General features: G+C 36.8%; 5 protein-coding genes across 7 annotated transcripts; 4 read left to right on the top strand and 1 right to left on the bottom strand.

Moving 5' to 3' along the window:
• Positions 1-794: 794 nt before the first annotated feature.
• On the top strand, positions 795-2,549 carry LOC119983852 (60S ribosomal protein L37a). Its single transcript, XM_038827581.1, has 5 exons — positions 795-915; positions 1,418-1,457; positions 1,917-2,005; positions 2,127-2,209; positions 2,301-2,549. Exons 1-5 carry the CDS (start codon positions 913-915, stop codon positions 2,362-2,364), a joined length of 279 nt encoding a protein of 92 aa, XP_038683509.1. The 5' UTR covers positions 795-912; the 3' UTR covers positions 2,365-2,549.
• Positions 2,550-2,755: 206 nt separating this feature from the next.
• Positions 2,756-6,233, bottom strand: LOC119983323. Of its 3 annotated transcripts, XM_038826992.1 has the most exons (4): positions 5,083-6,232; positions 3,946-4,207; positions 3,189-3,364; positions 2,756-3,051 (listed from the first exon to the last, which is right to left on the bottom strand). In XM_038826992.1, the coding sequence occupies exons 1-3, from the start codon at positions 6,114-6,116 to the stop codon at positions 3,224-3,226; spliced, it is 1,437 nt and encodes a 478-aa protein (XP_038682920.1). In that variant the 5' UTR covers positions 6,117-6,232; the 3' UTR covers positions 2,756-3,051; positions 3,189-3,223. The 3 variants fall into 3 exon arrangements, with proteins under 3 accessions (XP_038682920.1, XP_038682921.1, XP_038682919.1); XM_038826993.1 differs by having other exon boundaries at positions 2,756-3,364; positions 5,140-6,233; XM_038826991.1 differs by having other exon boundaries at positions 2,756-3,364.
• A 4,150-nt stretch (positions 6,234-10,383) lies between these two features.
• Positions 10,384-14,678, top strand: LOC119983994 (cyclic nucleotide-gated ion channel 1-like). The gene is made up of 8 exons (XM_038827734.1): positions 10,384-10,641; positions 11,092-11,488; positions 11,646-11,840; positions 12,077-12,354; positions 12,538-12,649; positions 13,219-13,458; positions 13,618-14,022; positions 14,243-14,678. The coding sequence occupies exons 1-8, from the start codon at positions 10,637-10,639 to the stop codon at positions 14,642-14,644; spliced, it is 2,034 nt and encodes a 677-aa protein (XP_038683662.1). The 5' UTR covers positions 10,384-10,636; the 3' UTR covers positions 14,645-14,678.
• A 362-nt stretch (positions 14,679-15,040) lies between these two features.
• Positions 15,041-20,165, top strand: LOC119984306. Its single transcript, XM_038828174.1, has 9 exons — positions 15,041-15,225; positions 15,292-15,438; positions 17,390-17,470; positions 17,852-18,113; positions 18,244-18,302; positions 18,528-18,939; positions 19,109-19,303; positions 19,587-19,864; positions 20,015-20,165. The coding sequence occupies exons 1-9, from the start codon at positions 15,041-15,043 to the stop codon at positions 20,163-20,165; spliced, it is 1,770 nt and encodes a 589-aa protein (XP_038684102.1).
• Positions 20,166-20,972: 807 nt separating this feature from the next.
• Positions 20,973-23,167, top strand: LOC119984307 (protein FAR1-RELATED SEQUENCE 5-like). Its single transcript, XM_038828175.1, has 2 exons — positions 20,973-22,203; positions 22,683-23,167. The coding sequence occupies exons 1-2, from the start codon at positions 20,973-20,975 to the stop codon at positions 22,733-22,735; spliced, it is 1,284 nt and encodes a 427-aa protein (XP_038684103.1). The 3' UTR covers positions 22,736-23,167.
• The last annotated feature ends 716 nt before the right edge of the window (positions 23,168-23,883 follow it).

A 23,883-nucleotide genomic window follows, 5' to 3' on the forward strand; every position in this document is an offset into this window, starting at 1 on the left:
ATGAATCCCTTCAGTTTTTCAGTGTGGAGTCCGTTCTGTTTTTTAATTTAAAAAATAGATTGAACGAGAACGATTGCGTTGGATTGATTGAACAGTTATTTTAGAAACTGCTGTAGTTTTCAGTGTGGAGTCCATTATGTTTTTTAATTTTAAAAACAGATTGAACGATTGCGTTGGAAATTGCCTGCAGTTTCGTTTTCATTGGAGTTACCATCGTTTGATCTCCGTAGTCGATTGAGGATGTATAGAATAATCAAGAAACCATGTTCTTATTTTTATGATTGGAAAATGTCATTTTAATGCTCACTTTACAGATCGGAGATCATATGGATATGAGTTCGTATGTTACTGTTTCAAACAGTAACATCATACTAGTAAAACGGGCTAACTTACGGTCTCCCTTTTCGGTGACTGTTTTGGATGAATCTGGCTGGGCATTGTACATCTCAATGAAGAGATTCTAATGAAGGTGGTGATGTAGCAAATCGTCGTTGGAATCTTCTGGATTTGAGACTTTTTCTTTCATATTACTATGTGAAACAGTAACATGAATTGATATATGATGGAATAGTGATGTAATTGACATTTTCATGATTACTTATGTGTCCATATATTTTTTGAGTGGACCTATATATTCAAAAGTCATACCATCCAGTAATTTTCCCTTTTATAGTTTTATGATATGATATTGGGTCCATTGAAAGGAAAGATTCACAGCCCAAGATGAGCTCAGATGGGCTAATTGAGGACTGGAGCCCATTAGGGCTACAATTGTATGTTGGTGTTTCGCATTGACGGAAAAAGCTTGTATATAACTGACGAACGGGTCAGATTCTGTTTCTGTTTCACTTTTGGCAGCTCTAGGGTTTCTGCATTTCTGCGTCTCTCTCGCCGCTTCAGAGCTATTCGAAAATGGTACTCTTCCGTTTTGTACAGAACTCGTTAATTTTACTTAAGCTTCGTTGGTGTTTACGAGATCGTGCATATCTACTTGAATCCATGGTTGATTTATGCATTTTTTTATCAAAGCTGTGCATCTTTTAGAAAATATGAGATCAACTGAGCCGAGTGTTTGTTTTTCTTTCTTCGTTGGTTTTTAGCCTTTTATTGATTTCCTCGTATATTGTCTTAGGATCTCATCATTTTAGCTTCCCGAGAAAGTTCCGCAAATGCATCTTTGTATCTATTACATTGCTGTCTAGGTTTTCCTGGATTGTATCTATTGTGGTGTTTTTAAATTCGTTTCTATGTTTTATTTTATTTTTTAACCCTTGATTTTTGACACCGGACTGCTTTTTCTATTGTTCTCTTTTTGAATTTCAGTATTTTCTGATCGTGTTTCAATTATCATGGATGGCAAATGTGTATTTTCATTTAGTTGCTCACTCATCATTGTTCATCTGTTGTTGGCTTGCAGACGAAGAGAACCAAGAAGGCTGGCATCGTTGGAAAGTATGGTATGTTCTAATTTTGTTTAGTTCTTTTTAACTAATGTGAGAAAGGGGCAAATTAGGCTTGCTTTTCAATTGGACTATGGAGAAGGCATTACTAGGTTGCTAGATATAAGGTTTTAGTGGGAATTTGTCGTTGTTCATCTGTGAAGTGAATGCTCTATTGTTAGAAGGAACTTGGTATAACATGAAAGTTGGTGTCTGTTTTTCTGTGAATTAGTACTATTTCTTGTGAGACATGCCTATTATTTGAACCATCTGATATCATCAAAAGACATGATTGTTGTGTTTTACTTGCCTGGTTTGCTGTCTTGTGGTTGTTTTGCTGTTGTCCATAGTTATTACATTTGTATTATTTCCTGAGTTTTGGAATCCTAATATACTCTTAGGAAGTTATTGACACTTGGTTGTCTGCCTTCGTAAGAATAATTAGAGTGTGGTGCTGATGGCCTGATAAAATTTCAGGCACTCGTTATGGTGCTAGTCTGAGGAAACAGATTAAGAAGATGGAAGTTAGTCAGCACAGCAAGTTCTTCTGTGAATTCTGCGGGAAGGTAACTCATCTCCCCATGCACTTAGTAATCATTGGAATGAAATGCTTATTGTGTTGTCTTTTCTTCTTGGAATGACTTTTCCCTTCATGTGCATGCATTTGAATAATCTTCCTTCCTGCAGTATGCGGTGAAGAGAAAGGCTGTGGGAATATGGGGATGCAAAGATTGCGGCAAGGTGAAAGCTGGAGGTGCTTATACTCTGAAGTAAGTGTTTTTCCGCTTTCTTGATATTGACTTCATCCATATTTTCATATACCCCAGTTTTTCTAATTACTATTTTGCGTGCCTTTCGCAGTACTGCGAGTGCCGTTACTGTAAGGAGTACCATCAGGAGGTTGAGGGAGCAAACAGAGAGTTAAACTTGTATTATGATTCAATCATCAAATTCGTCAGAATTTTGTTTCAACTTTCAAGAACTGTGACAGTTTTTAAAGTTCTGAACTGAAATTGTTTAGCTTTTTGATCGATTATGGTTTCCATGTCTTATGAATGTTGGTTTGAATGCCTGTTAAAGATGCAATCAACTGCTTATTTCTGGTTTTCATTTGGAGCTGTTGTTTACCTTTTGTTATGCTGCATTTTACATGCGAGAAATTTCCTAGATGTGGGGATATGTTGGTTTTGGCGTTTTACATCATGGCTAATTTTCAGGCCATTCATAAATTTTGAGGCTGATTGGGTAATAAGTTCTGCACTATTAATTAAGAAGTTGATACTCATTCGTGGTAGAATAACGCTGCAATATCCAACTGGAAAAGTAAAATATTATCTCAAATGATTTTCATTGCTGGTGTTTACAAAGTTGAAATACACCAATGACTGGTTGGCGGTTTAACTCGGCCTCCAGCATTTAGATTACATCTAAGCCCTTCTTTACAAAACTCTTAAAAGAAATTCAAAAGCCAAAAACCAAGTACTTTTGAACTTTTGATGCAACTGCCGTTGTCAACCATCATCCTCTAAAGGCTGGAATCCTTGTGTTGCATTTTTTCAGAGTAGAAAAGGGTAAACAATCTACTTCTCAAATGCCATCTCTCCTGCCACACCTGTTAAGTCCTATTGAGTTGAGGCCTCATAAGAAATTGCCGATGATGACAGGGAAAAGGAAATTTGCATGCAGCATGCCCTTCTTCTATCGTAGGTATTGCACTAATAAAGTATCAGCGGCTGCGAGAGGTCTCACCAATTTTGAATTGGAATGTCGTCGGTGCTAGTAGTTTAATGCATCTGTTTCTGAACTGCTTTAACTGCTGCTACTCTAGCTGCATTAGCTGCTCGGTTAGCAGCTGCTACTGCCCTGTTGACCCTTTCATCGACCTTGGCCACATCATAAGCTTTCTCTGCAGTTCGGCGTGCCTCCTGATAAAACAAATCAGAAAAAACCAGCATTCAAATATAAACTTATTTATTTATATTTCAAATATAATTTTGATTCAGAAATGAAACAGAACAGGGACAGGATATCCGTAAGCACTTAACATTCAGCAGCCATGGCACATACTAAACAATTTCACATACAAAACATACTCTCCCTACTACAAAGCAATAAATGCAAGCCCAAAAAATCAGAGTTAATGAGTTCTACATAAATAAGGCTGGCCCTATTGATAACAAGGGACAAGTCATACATGTCATTGTGTCTGAAACACTTATGGGGAATATAGCAATTCTAAATTCTTAACTCTCCTCCCCAATAAAGACAAAAACCTATAATAAAACAAATTTATGCTAGGGGAATACTACACAAGCCAAGAAGTTTCGTGGTCGCCACATTCAATAGGACAAGAGACTAGGGAAGATAGATATTTGGTCCGTCTAAAATAATGAACTACTAATGGGTAAATATATACACAGAAGATTCAATAGAAAGAAACATTCTTAGATTAATAACACAACAAGTTAAAACGCAAATGAAAGTGAAGGTAGGTCATTCAAAATACCTGAACTGCATTGAGTACTTTGGAATGATAGACAGCAACAGGAGAAATGGGAAGGGTGGTGTTTTGTGTACTTGGGACATCAAGAATTCCGTTTTGCCAGTGACCAGATTGGGTTTCCCCATTTCTGAATGTATACATCCCAAGGCCCTGTCTTCTACCCTCATGCCAAGCTCCTTCATACCTATGCCCATATGCAAAGCGATAGATGCCAAAACCATGCATCTTATCAGCAAAATATTCTCCAGCAAACGTATCTCCATTCCTGAATGAAATGGAATTCAATAAGCCAGTGCAAAAATAAACAGCAATTGGTATATCATATTCAATAAAACCAAGGGTATTGGGGAACTAGCACGGATCAAGAGATTGAAAATTAAATCAGCTTTGTATTGAAACATAACTACGTACGAGAGAAAAAAAAAGGGCTGATAGAATCCAAAATCCTTAGAATTTCGGAAACTTATAGCAAAAAGTCTACATCAATGAAAGCGTTCAGTGAATATGCCTCAAAGTAACTCTTTAAAGAGTATACATGCGAAGAGGAACTTCCTTTCCAAAACAGTTCAACCCATCATCGTTTCTGTTGTTACTTTCTCTTGTGGCCAAATGAGGCTTGATGTTCCTACGAAAATAAATAGATAGCTCACAAGGCAAATTCAAGAACCAAGAGCCAACCAACTTTCATTTGCCAGTCAATCTTCCTAAGAGTTAGTACTCCTACCAAACTCCATAACTTCATCATGGGTTTGCTTAGAATTTATCCTGTTTATGTTATACCATGTTTCAATAAATCAGAATAAACATATTGGTATGCATAGGAATTGCTAATGCTCAAACTAATATATCCTAAATTTATATTTGCTAACCCCACTAAACCCCAATGATAAACCAAATCAAAAAAATTAATCTGAAATCAATTGCCAAAGAAAAGCAATCCACATTCAGCAAGCAAGAAGCTAGAATCCTAATTTAATCAACTTCCACAAACTTCATGACATAAAACTAAGTAAAATTAAAGGCAATGGGAAATTCATAAACCTCAATCATATAAATCAAAAAAACCTCAGCACAAAGATCACAATCAAGAATTATACTTTACAAACGAATGAATTCCCATGAAATAAATCAAAAAATTACCTAAAATTATAGTGGCCAAGACCGTGTTTAACACCCCATTTGAACTCCCCAACATACCTACTTCCATCTTCGCATGTATGCACTCCACACCCGTGGCTCTGTCCATTAGACCACTCCCCTGCATACAAATCCCCTGTATAGAATCTATAAACACCGTATCCAAGCCGAAACCCCTGCCTGTATTGCCCCCGATACCGGCTACCTCTAGCCCACGTCTCCACCCCATATCCGTCGTACTTGTCATCAACCCAGTCGCCCTCGTACCTCCCACTCAGGTAGTAATAATACACTCCGCTTCCAGAGCACTTCCCCTTGTGAAATTCCCCTTCGTACACGTCCCCGTTGCTGTAAACCTGCACGAAGCACCCGGAATCCAATCTCTTATCCTGTTTCGGCCTTGATCCAATTGACCAAAACACCGGGAGCCTCGACGAGGAAGATATTGCTGAAGAAGCAGAAGTGAGCTTGATAGGGAAAGGTAAGGACCGGGAGAGGAATAAACGAATTGAGGGCAGTCGCGGAACAGCGAGATTCAAAGAGAACAAGAGAGCAGCAGAGAAGGCAAACGCGGAGAGGAAATCAAGGAGAAAAGAGTGTGAAGGATGAGAGACAAGGAAATAGAATAACGGAAGGGAGAGGAGGAGCACGAGTCGGAGGTGGACCCGGAGATATCGCAAGCGACGGAGAATCCTAAAAGCCGCCGATTTCGCGGCAAGAGAAACCGAGAAGAACGAAGCCGAAGGTGGCCCCTGCTTCGGAGCTGAGAATCGATATACACTCGGCGACTTCGAAAGCGAAGACCGGTGGTGGTGATTATTGGTCAAAAGAGGGCGCTTGTAAGGGGCACGGGTCTTCGAAGCCAAAGGGGAAGGAACAATCTCGTCTTTAACAATTAGAATCTGAGGAGGTGCCGTCGACGACAGCGTGGTAGAAGAAGAATCTGCGGTGGAGGATTGTTGAGGAATTGGATTGAAATCGGAAGAGACGCCGATGCTTTCTGTTCCGATTTGGATTTCTGATTTCTTCTGATGCATTACATATGGAACCAAAAGAAGAGGAATGAAAATTGGTTTGCGATTTTGATTTTCCTCGAATGCAGCGCCTGCGTAGGGTTTATGGTTTTTAAGCCGAAATCACTTTGGGAGGGAGAGAGGGACATTCGGGTAAAATTGGTTATTTCTAAAGATTACCCTCCATGTTTTGGCTAAACTACGTAACTACCATTAATATTTATTTTTAAAATTTTTAAGTTTAAAAATTTGTTTATATATTATGTATTCCAACCTATCTAATAATTGATCCATTATTTATTCTCAAATGTAGAAAGTTACACCCAAATTTCTTGGACAATAAGCATATATATGGCAACCAAATAGATAATCTATGTTAAACACATGCTGAAATTCAAATTCATTTGTTGTTTAAACGTTACATTTTGATCACTGAACTCGTATAATAGTTTATCGATCAATTATTGGATGATATGATATTTTGATTGAACGAAAAAGTATCCTATGTGTGTCGTTACCGTTAAATATGATAAGATGACTTAGGACTAATGAAGATAAAGACCAAAAGCCCAATAGCTTAGCAATTATATTAGGCCCAATCTCAGGCCCAGTCTATGTATATGAAACTTCCTAGTTACTCAAAGGGTACTGTCTCTCAACGGCTACCTGTCTTATATTTGTCAGTACTCAGTCTAGTCTACATACTCAGTCTAGTCTATCTCTTTAGTCTTATGACCGTTGTACCTGTATGCATATATATTCAGCTCTTGTAAATCATTTAGTTTCAATGAAAGTAATTTCACCAAATTACTTTATGGTATCGGAGCTCTAGCACTCCAACGAGTCAAGCTCATCTTCAATGGCAACTCCTTCATCTCTTGTCACCACAATCACTAGTTCACAATCCACAGTCACTGTTCACGCAATATCTGCCGTACCCTGTAAACTCACTACAGCTAACTTCTCATCCTGGCGTTTACAGATAACCTCCTTATTACGTGCTTACAATATTTTGGGGCATGTTGACGGAACTCGTCCCTGTCCAAAGGAACCAGCTGAAGATTCCACAGATAGCTCTGCCATTACTGCATATGAAACATGGAAATCTCAAGATCAATTTATATTACATGCTATCGTGACTTCTATAGATGGTTCTGTTTTGCCTCCTGTAATTCGCCCTACTACTATACGTATTGTGCTAACTCTTGCTGTTTCTTATGGTTGGCAGCTTAAACATCTTGATGTGAACAACGCTTTTCTCAATGGCAGGTTGAAAGAAACTGTTTATATGAAACAGCCTAAGGGCTTTGAAGATCCCCAACATCTGGATTATATTTGTCATCTTCATAAATCTCTCTATGGTCTTAAACAAGCCCCAAGGGCTTGGTATGATGCTCTTCAAGCCAGCCTCTTGCGTCTTGGGTTCACAAAATCGGCTGCTGATCCTTCTCTATTTATTTTACATGAACTTAATCATATTATGTATTTCCTTGTGTATGTGGATGATTTTATCCTTACTAGCTCCTCTTCTGTTCTACTACACAGGATTACCAGTGCTTTAGCTCATCAATTCTCTCTTAAGGATCTTGGAGACTTATCTTATTTTCTTGGCGTTGAAGTACTCCCTGCTCCTCAAGGTCTCTTTTTGTGTCAACATAAATACTCTCGTGACATTCTTGATCGTGCTAACATGGCTGGAGCGAAGCCAGTTAATACTCCTCTCCCAACTCGTTTCAAAGTCACTATCCATGAAGGAACCAAACTCGTTGATCCCACTCTCTACCGTCAAACTATTGGCAGCCTACAATACTTGAGTCTCACTCGACCGGACCTGTGCTTTGCAGTCAATCGCCTTGCCCAATTCATGAGTCAACCTACGGACATCCATTGGTCTCTTCTCAAGCGCCTCTTACGGTATCTTAAAGGCACCCTGGATTTTGGTATTACTATCACCAAAGCATCTCCTCTACATATTCATGCATACTCAGACTCTGATTGGGCTGGTCAACCTGAAGATTTCTCCTCTACCTCAGCCTATCTAATATTTCTGGGTTTGAATCCTATTTCTTGGCGCTCACAGAAACAACGTGCTATCGCTCGATCATCCACCGAAGCAGAATACCGCTCTCTGGCTTCCACTTCCTCTAAAGTTGTGTGGATCAAGCATCTCCTTTGTGATCTACTGCATCCGTTATCTGTTCCACCAACCATTTACTGTGATAATCAAGGGGCAACATCTCTCAGCCGCAACCCAGTCTACCATTCCAAGATGAAACATATTGCTGTTGATCTGCATTTTGTTCGCTATCTTGTTAATAAGGGTACACTACGTGTTCACAAAATTTCTACCGAGGATCAGCTAGCAGACCCTCTTACCAAGTCCTTACCACGCAAGAAGTTTACTCTGTTTCGTGACAAGATGAAAGTGTCTGCAAGACCCCTCATCTTGAGGGGGTGTAATGAGGAAAATACCAAAAGCCCAATAGCTTAGCAATTATATTAGGCCCAATCTCAGGCCCAGTCTATGTATATGAAACTTCTTAGTTACTCAAAGGGTACTGTCTCTCAACGGCTACCTGTCTTATATTTGTCAGTACTCAGTCTAGTCTACATACTCAGTCTAGTCTATCTCTTTAGTCTTATGACCGTTGTACCTGTATGCATATATATTCAGCTCTTGTAAATCATTTAGTTTCAATGAAAGTAATTTCACCAAATTACTTTAAGGACAACACTATAATATGTAGAAACCAAAAAAGGGAACTAAGATCAAGACTTCCTTTTGAAACCTAAAACTCAATTGTCTTCATAGTTCATTCGCCGTAAACACCTTTACATACCCAAACTTCATGCGCTGTAATAATCCCCGAGATTCACTCAATCAAAATTAAAGTTTTGTGTTGGTTTAGGTAGATGTGATTTTGGATTTCTGCCTCTAATCGTTTGTTCGACTTCGGTCCTCGTTTTGATTGTTTGAGTTTTCTTGTGTTCCATTTTGCCTTTTGTCATATGTTTTGGTTAGGATTGCTCCCTCTTTCAACAAATATTGAAATCGATATTTTATGGGGGCATGTCTTATGGCTAGAAGATGTGGGAGGGGGGTGTTGCAGCTGGAGATGGTGGTGGAGGTGCTGCTAGAGAAAAAATGTTGTGTGGAGGAGACCAACAACAATAGAGACAATACAAGCTGCAATTCTAAGTTGTAGATGCACAACTATGCTCAATGCGAGTCAATAATCTGCTATTCGCACTGCGAGACATGTTTGAATATGCAAGTATCATTTTCTGGGCTTATCAAGAGACAAGAGCAGCATAGAGATTGCGCTCGGCTTGGAACCATTGAAGAAGGTTGTTTCTGGTTCATTCTCCTCGTATGGATGGTGAAAACTTGAATATTTATTTGTCTATGTACAATTATTGTTATACCTAAAGAAAGATTGTGATATTGTTGCTGCTCGATCTGTAATTTGCCCTCATCCTTGCTTCTTTGGAAGAATTTGAGGAGAAATTTTTTTGCTTTCATGGGTAAAGACATCATATTCTCCATTGTTTCTCATAGGAAGGAAAAGAGATCAAGTGACAAGTATAATCAAGGAAATGAACTAATTAGATGCCAGCCTCAAACAACAAATATTCCTATCGTTAGTGATATATTTTTGTTCTGTGATTTTGTTACTAAGCAAGGGTGGGTTTTTTTTTTTTTTTTTAAAAAATATTATTTTCAGACAAAGTTGTAACATAAGTCATGTCAGTGCAGACTTAAGGTTTGAATTTTCCTCAAGATATAGGTATGAGATTTTATACAATTATGCGACGTGGCGTCCTATTTATCTTGTTACAGTTAAATATGTTGAGATGGTCGAGATGGACAACCAATTGACTGAGAAACAATTATGTACATCGGTGGCCGAAATATAAACGTTGAACAATGAGTTACTGAGATAACAAATGTTATTTAAATGTTATTTTCAGTGATGAAAAGTAATATTTACTATAGTAAATGTTAACTACTAACATTGAAACTTGAAAAGAAAACCCATATAAAATTTGTTCCTTTGGGGAAAAGGAAAAAGTAATTGATAAAATAAAATGGATTGACGTTCATGTTTTTTTAATGTTTTACAAATTACAAGTCATTGATAAATAAATGGGGGTTGACGTCAATTTTTAATGTTTTTTAAATACATATAATCCTGTAAGATGCCCTCATTGTCAAATAAATATGCTTAAATAATTTGGGTTTATAACCTTATACAGATAGAGATGTCCATGGCCCAGCAAAAAGGAGCCATTTGCCTTCTTCCTCCCTCACGCAGCCATGGGAACTTCCCAAAGCAGGGCAGAATCCCCAACAGGAAAGAAAGGAAGCAGAATAGTTATCCTTAAGAGTAAAGAAGATGGTTCCTTGCTTGGTCGTATGAGTGACATCTCCCTTGGAATTTTCTATATAACTCTTAAGATCGACTTTCTCACTTGAGCTATTCTCAAAGTTCCAAGCTTTTTCTTGGTTGATTGCCTGTCAACTTGCTCGAAGCTTCAGTTCGATGGGGTTAGTTTCACTGCACAATTAATTGTACACATGATATTACATCGCATTACAGCGTATATGTATGCATACTATAGGGTCACGATAAGCATAATATTGCTCTATATATGTTGATGTAGTGATGTTGTAGCTGGAGTATCAGATTATCCAAAATTGCACATATTTTCAAACAGAAATCACCATCACAGAAAGCTCTGATAGCTTCACCTTGCGCTCACCCTTTTCTTATATTGTTGTCTATTTATGAATGGAGACTGCAGTGAAAACTCTAGTACTGACCCAGTTCATGTCTATGTATATTATTAATAAATACTTTTTAATTTTGTGGGTATAAATTTCAAGGAACTCTCTAATTCTTTACTCATTCATCAGTTGTTTGCCCTCGAAATTTTGTGGGTGCATATTATGGAAAGCATTATGAATTGGACATGATACTGTCTGTGATTCCCTCAGGTCCAACACAAGAGATGTAGAAAGAGGAAAAAGCAGAGAAAATCCGCTGGGAGAAACAGATTGGAAGCTAGTGCTCAATCAACACATGAGGAGGTTTTTTATGAGTGTGAAGTGGGTTAAGATACTTATAGTGTTATTAGCCATTGAGGTCTCATTACTAGATCCTCTCTTCTTCTATATTCTCGTGATCAATGACCAGCAGAAGTGTGTTCGCTTGGACAAAAAGCTGGGGACTGCAGTTATGGTCTTTCGTTCACTCATCGATTCCTTCTATGTGATTTACATCATTGCTCAACTTCATATATATTTCTCGGTGCCACGTTCTAGAAAAGATCAGCGCATAAGATTGGGGAAATTTTTCCTAATTGACTTTCTAGCTGTTCTTCCTCTACCACAGGTAAGTGATTCTTGATTCACCTAATCATGTCCTTTCCATCTGTTTTACTAACAATTGGATTTGAAGACCACATAATTATCCCCACAAATATATGTACTATTCAGGCCTATGTCTGGATTTCTGCATAATTTGAGTTGATATGATATGGATTGTCTAGGTGGTTATATTGATCATCCCAGCAATGAGGGGCTCCAGGTTTTTGAATGCGATGTACTTGTTGAGATCTGTTGTCCTTTGCCAATTTGTACCTAGGTGTTTTCGGGCATACCTGTTCATTACTTCAGGCACTTTTGGAGAACCGGTAGAGGCAAGATTCAAGTTCAGTCCACTTTTCTTCTTGCTAGGCATTAATGTAAGTTGCATTATCATTATCAGCATTTCAATGATTTTCCCCCAAACTCTAAATTCTCCCCATTGAATGTTTTCATTGATAGTTGATTTAGTTATTCATCAAAATTTGAACTTTTAGAGGTCATAAGCTTTGCCTCATTGCAGTTCTTTCCCGCACCTTCTTGCGGCTTTGATAAAATTGACCAAACTTTTGTGCTCATTCTGATCAACTAGAGACTGACTGCTTTCTGCTTATAGGTTATTGGAGCCTTATGGTACTTTCTCTCCATTCAGCGATTAGTGCAATGCTGGACCAAAGCCTGTGAAACTCATGCTGGGTGTGTCAACTCCTTTTACTGCAAGGACAATATTAGCGACCACACCTCTCTGAAAGATTTTTGCCCCATGGATACACAAAAGAATGCTTTCTTTGACTTTGGAATATTTAGTGATGCTCTTCAGTCTCGTGTTGTGGAAATGACATATTTTCCAAAGAAGTTTTTGTACTGTTTCTCATGGAGTCTGCAAAATCTTAGGTTTGCACTATTTATATATATTTGACCCTTATTCTTACAACTTAGGAGATCATAAATTTATTTTATTTAGTTACTCTTACCACACAATATGACTCTATTGCTCTCTCTTGGAAAGCATTAATATTGGTTTTAAGTTTCTTAGTTTGAGCTAATTTTATAAACTGGTCCGTGCACCTTTTGCAGTGGCTTTGGTCAAAACCTGAAAACAAGCACCTATATCTGGGAAAGCTTATTTGCAATTTTTATGAGCATCTTGGGCATGCTTTTGTTTTTACTTCTCATCGGAAACCTGCAGGTTGGTACTAACTTTAATTATTACCTTGTTCTCATATGATTTAGGTGTACTATGTAGTGTTATCAGAAACGGCCTGGCCGGTCCGACAGGCCGGTTCAACTATAATTTTTCAGTATATCCAGGCCGGTTCTAATGCCGACCATTTTATGCAATCTAATCTTGTCAACCTGCGGTCCATCCGTGCAATCGACCTAGCTCATGAAACCTGTCTGGCCAAGCTCGTTTGTTTTATTATTAGAGGTTCACATATGTAAAACTTGAACTTGGGTATTACAAAACACAGGTCAAACATTTAAGTGCCAAATCATTTAAGCTCGTTTATTTTATTATTGTATAAGCAAAGTGATGTTCTTTTTTGCATTGATTACTGTTCATATAGTTTAAGGAGAGGCCAAATGAAATCGATTTTCATTGTTTTTAACTGTGACGCCTCTAGCAGACAATATGTATAGGTCTCTCTATTACGATTGGATCTCTTCATTATAAAAAACTGATCAATGCATTTGTTAGGTGGCTTTGGTTGAATTGAATTTGATGGATAATTATTATGAACTATACTTTTGAAACAGACATTTATGGATTCTCGAAGAAAGATGGAGCAAGCAAGAAATAGATGGAAAGCTATAGAAAGCATAGAGAAATGGCCGCCTCTCAAAAACCTCGCTGAGAATCTCAAACAGGATATCACAAAATACCTTAAATATAATTGGGAAAAGAATACCACTGATGCAGGTCTTATTCTACTTGAACTTCCCCCTAAACTCAAGAGGAGAATAGAGCGCGCATTCAGCGTAAACTCATTGAAGAATGTACGTTGTTTCTGATTCCTTCTCCTCGTATGGTTGGTGAAAACTTGATTTGCCTACGTTCAATTGTTATCCCTAAAGATATTGTTCTGTTGTGGTCAGCTCAAATTTTTTCCTTGATGAGATATTGCACTCACTAATTCTTGTTCTTGAATGTGAAAGGTAAAGGCGTTTAAAGGCATTGGTGAAAATTTCAAGGATGATCTGTATAAGTCTATTGAGCTGAAGCTATTTGATGAAGGTGAAGACATTGTGCAGCGGGGAAACACAATTGATAACATGGTCTTTATCGTGGAAGGAAAGCTAGAGGCCCGTAGTTCTCTCAATGAAGAAAACTCAATTAAGGTCCTTAAAGATGGTGACCACTGTGGAGAAGAAGTTACATGGGATGTTTTTAATGATGAGGTGTCATTTGAGCCTTGGGTATCAACTATGACTATTAAAGCTCTCACTAGAGTTTATGCCCTTGTTCTCCCAGCTGATAAAGTGAGAGATTTTCTCCGTCACCTTCACCACGACGTCAAAAGGAGCGCAAGGCATGAATTTGGCTTTTATTTACTTAACAAGGTTAGTATTGTTCTTTTTTGCATTGCTTATATATATATGCACACTATAAAGCCTGCTAGCTACGAATTGGGGGAAAAAAAGGTACTGAAAACTTGATTTGCCTCTTTTAAATTTCTTTCCTGACGAGATATCGCACTTAAATGGATATTAAACATTGTATTGCAATCGGATTCCTATTACCATTGCAGTACTTACTGATTTTTGTTTTTGAATATGAAAGGTAATGGGGTTTAAATCCATGGGTAGAGAGGAGCTGAATGTTCTCTCTGATGCTATCAAGCTACAGCTATTTGAAGAAGGTGATGATATTATAAAAGCGGGGACCGAAATTTATCGCGTGGTCTTGATGGTGCAAGGAAAGCTAGAGGCTCGTAGTTCTCGCGGTGAAATAATAGACTCAAATGAAGTCAGTAACCTCTGTGGGGAAAAACTCGTACATGCATTTCTTAAACGTGAGAGGCACCCCTTGTCAACTGTGACCGTTAAAACCCTCACGAGAGTTCGAGCCATTGTTCTCCCAGCCGCGGATGTGGGACACTGTCTCATTCACGTTCCCATTTTCAGCAAATGGGTCATACAAGCCAAAAATCAGATAGACAAACTTATGGAAAACATTGACTGATTACAATTATTTACAATTGTATCTTTATTTTTCATTTTTTTAGCTGGTTGTATCTTTACATAAAAAATTCTCAAGTGAGGGATCCCTACTTTATTTAAAATGAGGGATCCATCTAATACCATTCATTATATGTAAGTGTGGCCTCCACATGTGATGGAGTCCCCGAGTGAATGGTGTTAGATGGATCCTGCACTTTAAATAAAATGTGGGATCTCGCACCTGAGAAGCCCTCATCTTTACATATTTGTATATCATGTTACTTATATCTACATATAGAGCAGATCCCTCATATAACTTATGTGAGAACTCTTAACCTCAACAATTGGATTCATTCAATGGTTAAGATTAAAAGTAATACATTACTAAAATTCCCTCAGGAAGAAGAAAGTAATCAAAATGATCGAATCTGATACTTATTCGAAGATCAAAGTCTTCTGGGATCTCTCCAATGTTAAATATGGCACAGAGCTTGAACCTGTTGATGGGTTTTATGTACTAGTCATGGTTGATTCAGAGATAGGCCTTATTTTGGGTGAGAAGCCATGGCCAAGAAGTTCAAAACCAGCAATCCAGCAGCCAAGGTGAGTCTAATTTCAAGGCAGGAGCATTGTTCTGGCAACAGTTTGTAACTTTGTATACAACCAAAGGCACAGTGTGGGCGTGATGGACGCGGAAATCGATGAGCAAAATGAAAGCCTAAAACACCCAGTTCTGTCTATTTGTATCGATCAAAAGACGGTGATTTGTGTGGTAGCGGCTGTGCAGGGACGACGACAATGGGGAGATGCGGCTAGGTCTTAGTGTGGGCGTGATGGAGATGCGGCAATCGAGGAAAACGGACGGTTGTTATTTTGTTGATGGGAGTTGAGAACGAAGTTAGAGATGAGGGTATTTTAGTAATATACATGTATTATTTTTAATCTCAACCACCTATATTTGAGGGAGTCCTCATCTGAAAACTACTCATATATATATATATATATATATATATATAGAAATTCTCCTATGTGATTAAAAATGTGGACTTGTTCCAACCATAGATGTGGTGGGTCCCATAATAAATGTGTGACCCCCACTTATGTTGTGATTGATTACAACTATTGGATTTTGGTCCACAAACTTGGTCCACACCTTTTGATTCACATAGGAGAATTTCTGTATATATATATATATATATATATATATATATATATATTTCATTTTCAGATATTGTATGTTTATATATATACATATCTCAACCTTAGTGTTCACATCTAATCATATGCATACCTTTTATATTTGGGTTTTGTTTTCTCACATACGGGTTTAAGTTTCAGGTTTAAATATACAGACTTGTTGGCACAACCGTCAGATATCATCTAATATCATCTACTGTAGAGATTTAAGTAAAAACAATTCATTTGTTTTACCCAAATTTGGATCCACTCAGAGTCTCAGAACATACAAGAATCTCCAACTTCATCAATCCAAGTATCAGGCTAAGAATGCAAGAAGCATATCATGTGCAAAGCTAAGAAATGAACTAATTAGATGTCTTCCTCAAACAACAAATATTTTTATCGTCAATGATATTTGTTCTGTGATTTTGTTACTAATCGAGGGTGGGTTTTTTTTTTAAAATAATTTTCTTTTCAAACAGAGTTGTAACATAAACCAGATCACTGCGAACTTAATGTCTGAGTTTTTCTCAAGATATAGATATTAGATTTTATTCAACAGTGAAATTACTTTAAATCAGTGGGGTTTTCAATCATAACAATAATTTTTTTTTAAGTTTCAATCATGATAAATCTTATTAAGTATGTAAGAATGTTTATAGGAAATTTCATAATAAACAGAATACATATGATCATTTAAACAAGTAATATACAGTGAAATTATTTAAATCAGTGAGATTTTCAATCAAAACAATGACATTTCCTTAAGTTTCATTCATGATAAATCAGATTAAACATGTAAAAATGTTCATATAAAATTTCATAGCAAACGGAGTACATATGATCACTCAAACAAGAAATTTAACTGTTGATCAAATTTTCTACAAAGATCTATGATTTTCGCCCACAATATGATGATTTCATAGGATTTTTTATTCACTACAGAGTTCCACTGTTCTTAACCTAAAAAATGAGTCATTCCCCATTAAAACGAACAAGAATCAAGATTTCAAGAAAAAAAATCTTTCTTTTTTCTTCCACAATACCTATAACATATTAATAATACATCTAAATATTCAACAATTATATTTGTCCAGAAATGTAGATCTAGAAAAAAGAATTGCAAAACTCAAATAAAACAAAAGGCAAAGAGAGAGATTCATGATTCCAAAATAAAATAGAGATTGTTTAGGGCAACACTATATTTCTGCAAAAGGCGCAATTCGTCCTAATCCTTGCTTCTTTGGAAGAATTTGAGAGGATAAATCTTTTGCTTTCATGATTAAAGACATCAAATTCTCCATAGTTTCTTAGGGAAGGAAAGGAGATAAAGTAAGATCAAAGAAATAAATTATTAGATGTCTGCCTTAAACAACAAAGATTCCAAGCATCATATATAGATATTTTCTCCATGATTTGATACTAGCAGAGGTTGGGTTTTCTTTTAAAAGAACATTATTTTCAAACAAAATTGTAACATAAGCGAGATCAGTGCAAACTTAAGGTGTCCTATATATTTATCTCGTTACTGTAAAATATGTTGTGATGGCTTAGTTAGTTCATCGTGAACACCTTTACATACTCAAAGCTCATGCGCTGTAATCATCACAGAAATTCACTCAAATCAAATATTGATTGCAGATATGCTTATAAATGTTCTAGCAGGCAGGTAAGTATTTTGGACAACGTTATTACAATGTAATATTATTTTGTGAGATGTTCTGGTAGGAAAAGAGTTCTTAATTTTGAAATGTGTTTGAATGGTTTGCACTCCTTTTAGATACTTGATTTTATAACTTTTTTGATACACACATAATATTTATTAATAAAATTAATTATAATAAAATTATATTTATTATATTAATCTAATATTAAATTGAATAATAAAATCTAGGATTATAATATTTTAATTCATACATATGGTTAATAAAATATACGATAACAATACGCGTAAAGCGTGGGCATGCAACTATAGTTATGTTGACAAATAAATATGCTTAAATAATTTGGGTTTATAATAACTTTATTTAGATAAATGTCCATGGCCCAGCAAAAAGGAGCCATTTGTCTTTTTCCTCTCTCACGCAGCCATGGGAACTTCCCAAAGCAGAGCAGAATCCCCAACAGGAAAGAAAGGAAGCAGAATAGTTATCCTTGAGAGGAAAGAACAAGGTTCCTTGCTTGGTATGAGTGGCATCTCCCTTGGTATTTGCTATATAACTCTTAAGACTTTCTCACTTCAGTTATTCTCAAAGTTGCAAGCTTTTCTTGGTCGATTGCCTGTCAACTTGCTTGGAGTTCAGTTCGATGGGGTTAGTTTCAGTGCACAATTAATTGTACACATAATATTACATCACATTACAGCGTGGATATATATATATATATATATAATATTGCTCTATATGTGTTGATGTAGTGATGTTGTAACATATTTTCAAACAGGAATTACCATCAAATAAAGCTCTGATAGCATCACCTTGCGCTCACCCTTTTCTTATATTGTCGATCTATTTATAAATGTAGACTACAGTGAAAACTCTAGTACTGACCCAATTCATGTCTACGTAAATAATAATTAATAAATACTTTGTAATTTTGTGGGTATAAATTTCGAGGAGCTCTCTAATCCTTTACTCATTCATCAGTTGTTTGACTTCGAAATTTTGTGATGCATATTATGAAAAAGCATTATGAATATGACATGATACCGTCTGTGATTCGCTCAGGTCCTACACAAGCTATAAAGAGGATGGAAGAATCATAGAAATTTGGCAGGGAGAATTAGATGAGGAGGAAGTGTTTGAGCAAAATATAAGAAGGTTTTTCAGGAGAGTGAAGTTCGTCAAGATACTTATAGTGTTATTAGCTATTGAGGTCTCATTACTGGATCCTCTCTTCTTCTTTATCCCTGTGATCAATGACCACCAGAAGTGTGTTCGCTTGGACAAAAAGCTGGGGACTGTAGTTATAGTTTTTCGTTCACTCATCGATTCCTTTTATGTGATTTACATCTTTTCTCAACTTCATAAACATTTCTTGATGGCGCGTTCTAGAAAAAATCAACGTAAAGATCAGCACAAAAGATTACCGAAATATTTGTTCCTAATTGACTTTCTAGCTGTTCTTCCTCTACCACAAGTAAGGGATATTCTTGATTCTGCTAATTATGTCCTTTCCATCTGTTTTACTAACAATTGGATCTGAAGAACATGCACCCCTATCCCACAAATATATGTGCTATTAATTCAGCTAGGCTTATGTTTGGATTTCCGCATAATTTGATTTGAAACGACATGGGATTGTTTAGGTGGTTATATTGATCATCCCAGCAACGAAAGGCTCCGGGTTTTTGAATGCGATCTACTTGTTGAGATCTGTTGTCCTTTGCCAATTTGTACCTAGGTCTTTTCGTGCATACCTTTTCATTACTTCAGGCACTTTTGGAGAACCTGCAAAGGCAAGAGTCAAGTTCAGTCCATTTATCTACATGCTAGGCATTGATGTAAGTTGTATAACCATCGATCATCAGTTCAATGATTTTATTTTCTTTCTGCAAGTCAATAAGGAATTGTAATTTAATTCTTTTATCAACATTGTTCCCAATACTCTAAATTCTCCCCCATTAAAATGTTTTCATTGACAATTGATTTAGTTTTATCAAACTTTGGATTTTTTAGCTTAGCCTCGTTGCAGTTCTTTCCTGCACCTTTTTGCTGCTTTGATAAATTGATCGAACTTCTGTGCTCATGCTGATCACCAAGAAACTGACTGCTTTCTGCTTATAGGTTGTTGGAGCCTTCTGGTACATCCTCTCCGTTGAGCGATTAGTGCAATGCTGGATCAAAGCCTGTGAAACTCATGCTGGGTGTGTCAGCTCCTTTTACTGCAAGGAAACTGTTGGAGGCCACACCTCTCTGAAAGATTTTTGCCTCATGGATACACAAAAGACTGCTTTCTTTGACTTTGGAATATTTAGTGATGCTCTTCAGTCTCGTGTTGTGGAAATGACAGATTTTCCAAAGAAGTTGCTATACTGTTTCCAATGGAGTCTACAAAATCTTTGGTTTGCACACAACATAACCTTTTGTTTTATTTAATTACTCTACCACACGACACCATATATATGACCCTTATTCCCTCTTGCTGTCTCTTGGAAATTAAAGCTTTTAATCTTGGTTTAATTTAATAAACTGGTCCCATGCACCTTTTGCAGTGGCTTTGGTCAAAACCTCAAAACAAGCACCTATATCTGGGAAAACTTACTTGCAATTTCCACGAGCATCTTGGGCATGCTTTTGTTTTTACTTCTCTTTGGAAACCTGCAGGTTGGTACTAAATTTAACGATTACCTTGTTCTCATATGATTTAGGCGTTCCATATATGCAAAGGATGTACGTACGCCAAATTACCTTGAATGCCTTCATAATATATATATATATATATATATATATATATATATATATATATATATATATAGTTTTTCTCCCATGTGGACCACATTTGTGGACCAAATTTGTGGACCACAGCCAGCCATTGGATCTCTTTGACCCATCCTTGTAATACCACCATTGGATCTCTTTGACCCATCCTTCGTTCTAATTCTAGATCGCGAGTCTCCTTCGACAACAGACACTTCATCCCTGGTACATGTATGTGGGATTTCTGCTTCGGCTTCTCATATTAATCATCCCTGGTACACAAGTGTTTGAAGGCGGCGCTCAAGGAAGCTCTCAATAGTAAGGGCCAATACATAATCAAGCTTGTTTGACTTTCATCCAGGAGCCCACATCTGTTCGTCCTGCGAAGAAGAGCTTCACCCTCAAAGATACGCGCGTGAGTTTTTCTTATCTAGGGTAAGAAGCATTCTTGCATCATCATGACAAGGGCCCTAAATTTTTTTTATTTTTTGTTCGATTTTTTTTTTATTTTTTGTTCTATCGCATTGCAGGCCTTGAAATATAAACCACAAAGGAAATGGATGATTTGTCAGATATGGAACAAGCAGAGACAGAAATGGAGATAGGACAAACAGAGATAGAGTTTGAGGTTTTAATTCTTCAACTCTTCTTCCAAAAATTAAATTTTTTTGTAATCTGATTAATGGTGAATTTAAGATGAGCAGAGGTGAACAATTTTTTTGGTCTAATAATTATATGTGTTTGAAACAGGAGATGAATTTCCGTTCTTCTTCTTCCAATGATTTGAATTACATTCCCCAAGTAAGGGTTGAAAAAATTCCAAAACTTGATCAAGAATTTGAATCAATTGAGGAAGCTCATACCTTTTACAATGACTATGCTAGAGAGGCTGGTTTTAGTATTCGAATGTCAAGTTTTAAAAAAAATAGAAGTCATGAGATAATTAGAAGAGAATATGTTTGCCATAAACAGGGGGTTCGAGAGTCGGTGGAATTAAATATTGAGCGTAATAGGAAACGTGGGATAACTAGGGAAGGGTGTAAGGCTAAGATGGCAGTTTTAAGGTCATCTTCTAAAGAGAGTTTCAAAGTTTCTATATTTCATGAGGCACATAATCATGTGCTTACTACACCAAGGAAAGTTCATTTACTAAGGTCTCACCGTGTCATGTCTGCTGCCAAAAAATCTTTGTCACAACAACTTTCTGCGGCAAATGTGCCTATTTGGCAACAGATTGGTATTTTGGATTTAGAGGCAGGGGGTATAGAGAATATTGGTTGCATAGAAAAAGATTTCTACAATGCTCGTCGGGATGAAATGAAAATGTATGCTGGACATGATGGTCAGATGTTATATGAGTATTTTCAATCTGAGAAGGAAAAGAATCCAGAATTCTATTTTCAAATTGAGATGGACACAGAAAGGAAGATCACTCATTGCTTTTGGGCAGACATGGAATGCAGGAAGTCGTACCATGCTTTTGGTGATGTAGTTGTGTTTGATACTACGTATAATACAAACCGTTATGGTATGATTTTTGCACCATTGGTTGGTGTAAATCATCATGGACAAACGACCCTTTTTGCATCTGCTTTCTTAAGTGATGAAACAACCGAGTCTTTCTCATGGTTGTTGCAGCAGTTGTTGTTATCTATGCCAATTGGTCCTCCCAAAATGATTATCACCGACCAAGATCCTGCGATGACCAAAGCTATAGCTGAATTATTTCCAAACACTGTTCATAGATATTGTATGTGGCATATTTTGATGAAATTTTCAGAGAAGCTTGATGCAGTGAAAATGCGAGACCACTATACACAGTTTCAACAATGCATTTGGAGATCAGAGACTCCAGAAGAATTTGAAACAGAGTGGGCTGAGTTATTGGAGCAAAGTGGGTTGTCATCAAACGAATGGTTAAGAAACTTGTATGAAATTCGTTTCAAGTGGATTCCTGCTTACGTTGATAATACTTTCTCTGCAGGTATTTATATCTGTTCATTGTCAAACTTATATTTACTATGTTTCAAAAAAAAATACTCTGATGGATTTTGTGGTAAGGTTTTCTAGGGCGCTAAAGCATCAACGACACCAAGAGTTGTGTCTTGATCACAAGGATATTAATGAACAACCAATTATGAAAAGTATGTGGTGTTTGGAGAAGTCAATGGCTGAGTTATACACACACAACCTTTTTTACAAAGTCCAGGAAGAGTTTTGCCAAAGTCAGGTCTATATGGCAACTGTTGAAAATGAGACGGAGTATATGTGCACATACCATGTGAAACGTGTTGATAGGAGTCAAACTAGGATGAGAACGGTTATTGAGAACAAGTCACTTAATCGTATGACTTGTAGTTGTAGAAAATTTGAATCCTATGGAATTCTTTGTCGACATATATTTGCAGCTTTCCCCAAAATGCAACTTTATAATCCATTACCTGATATTTATGTACTGCGTAGATGGACGAAATCTGCAAAATGCATTGCATCATCTTCTTTGGGAAGTTGTGTAGGTGATGGCGATGTTCACCATAGTGTTGTTATGCAACACAATGAATTGCGCAGGCTTGCTTCGAGTGTTGTTGATGAAGGATTGGTAAATGCGGAGACATATAAATTCGCATCAGAAATGTTGGAGTCCATTCGTTACGAATTAAAGACTATGACACTAAGTGATAGTGGACAATCTTCTGCACCTATTGATGTATCGAAACGAGTTTACAATGAACCTGCAAAGGTTAGAGCAAAAGGTTGTGGAAAAAGGCTTAAGGGAGGTAAAGAGATTGCTACAAAGAACAAGAGCAAGCGGCGTTGTAATGGTTGCGGGTTAGAGGGGCAAGAACATGACAAAAGGAATTGTCCTTATGCCAATTCTACGTGAGTCTACTTGAGTTGTTGATATATTTGATGTTTTTGTTCAATGGTGAAACGTTCATATATTTAATTTTATGGTTGCAGGAATTGAGGAAAATAATTATGGATTTCGAAGAAAATACAGGAAATTACGTTGACATTTTGATGATCAATATTGTTACAAAATGGTGGTGCTTACATAGCCTATACACACCATTAGAACATTAGCTGTTATGACTTTGTTTTGTATTATGAAGAAGTAGTTTACTGCTAGTGAAATATGTGATCAAATGGTGTTGAACTTTTTTTGTATTATGAAGTAGTGAAGCAATGATTAAATTTGTAAGCAAATGTTTTTTTTTTTTTGGTGATTATGAAGATCACTCAAGATATTTTTTTGTTGATTATGAAGAATCTTGCTCAGGAGAAAAATGATGTTGGGTGAATAATATGGCTTTAGAAGGATGGGTCAAAGAGATCCAATGGTGGTATTAGAAGGATGGGTCAAAGAGATCCAATGGTTGGCTGTGGTCCACAAATTTGGTCCACAAATGTGGTCCACATAGGAGAAAAACTCTATATATATATATATATATATATATAGGATTTTCATTGTTTTTAACTGTGATGCCTTGGCAGACAATATATATAGATCTCCCTATTGCGGTTGGATATCTTCATTATAAAAAATTGATCAATGCATTTGTTACGTGGCTTAGGTTGAATTGAATTTGATGGATAATTATTATGAACTATACTTTTGAAACAGACGACATTTATGGAGTCTCAAAAAAAGGAGGAAGAAAAA

This window comes from Tripterygium wilfordii, chromosome 18, assembly GCF_013401445.1.
Source record: "Tripterygium wilfordii isolate XIE 37 chromosome 18, ASM1340144v1, whole genome shotgun sequence".
Lineage (NCBI taxonomy): Eukaryota > Viridiplantae > Streptophyta > Magnoliopsida > Celastrales > Celastraceae > Tripterygium > Tripterygium wilfordii.

Bases quoted from the DNA above. Each gene is read 5' to 3' on its own strand.
- LOC119983323 (XM_038826992.1), bottom strand. From the start codon at position 6,116: ATGCATCAGAAGAAATCAGAAATCCAAATCGGAACAGAAAGCATCGGC. The intron at 4,208-5,082 runs GTAATTTTTTGA...CATTTCATTCAG, and splicing joins CTTGGCCACTATAATTTTAG to GAATGGAGATACGTTTGCTG. The intron at 3,365-3,945 runs GTATTTTGAATG...TTGTTTTATCAG, and splicing joins AAGTACTCAATGCAGTTCAG to GAGGCACGCCGAACTGCAGA.
- LOC119984306 (XM_038828174.1), top strand. From the start codon at position 15,041: ATGATCGAATCTGATACTTATTCGAAGATCAAAGTCTTCTGGGATCTC. The intron at 15,439-17,389 runs GTCTTAGTGTGG...ACATACTCAAAG, and splicing joins CAATGGGGAGATGCGGCTAG to CTCATGCGCTGTAATCATCA. The intron at 18,940-19,108 runs GTAAGGGATATT...GGGATTGTTTAG, and splicing joins CTGTTCTTCCTCTACCACAA to GTGGTTATATTGATCATCCC.
- LOC119983994 (XM_038827734.1), top strand. The intron at 12,355-12,537 runs GTTTGCACTATT...CACCTTTTGCAG, and splicing joins TGGAGTCTGCAAAATCTTAG to TGGCTTTGGTCAAAACCTGA. The intron at 13,459-13,617 runs GTACGTTGTTTC...TGAATGTGAAAG, and splicing joins GCGTAAACTCATTGAAGAAT to GTAAAGGCGTTTAAAGGCAT.
- LOC119983852 (XM_038827581.1), top strand. The intron at 1,458-1,916 runs GTATGTTCTAAT...ATAAAATTTCAG, and splicing joins TGGCATCGTTGGAAAGTATG to GCACTCGTTATGGTGCTAGT. The intron at 2,210-2,300 runs GTAAGTGTTTTT...TGCCTTTCGCAG, and splicing joins GGAGGTGCTTATACTCTGAA to TACTGCGAGTGCCGTTACTG.
- LOC119984307 (XM_038828175.1), top strand. From the start codon at position 20,973: ATGAATTTCCGTTCTTCTTCTTCCAATGATTTGAATTACATTCCCCAA. The intron at 22,204-22,682 runs GTATTTATATCT...TGTACTGCGTAG, and splicing joins TGATAATACTTTCTCTGCAG to ATGGACGAAATCTGCAAAAT.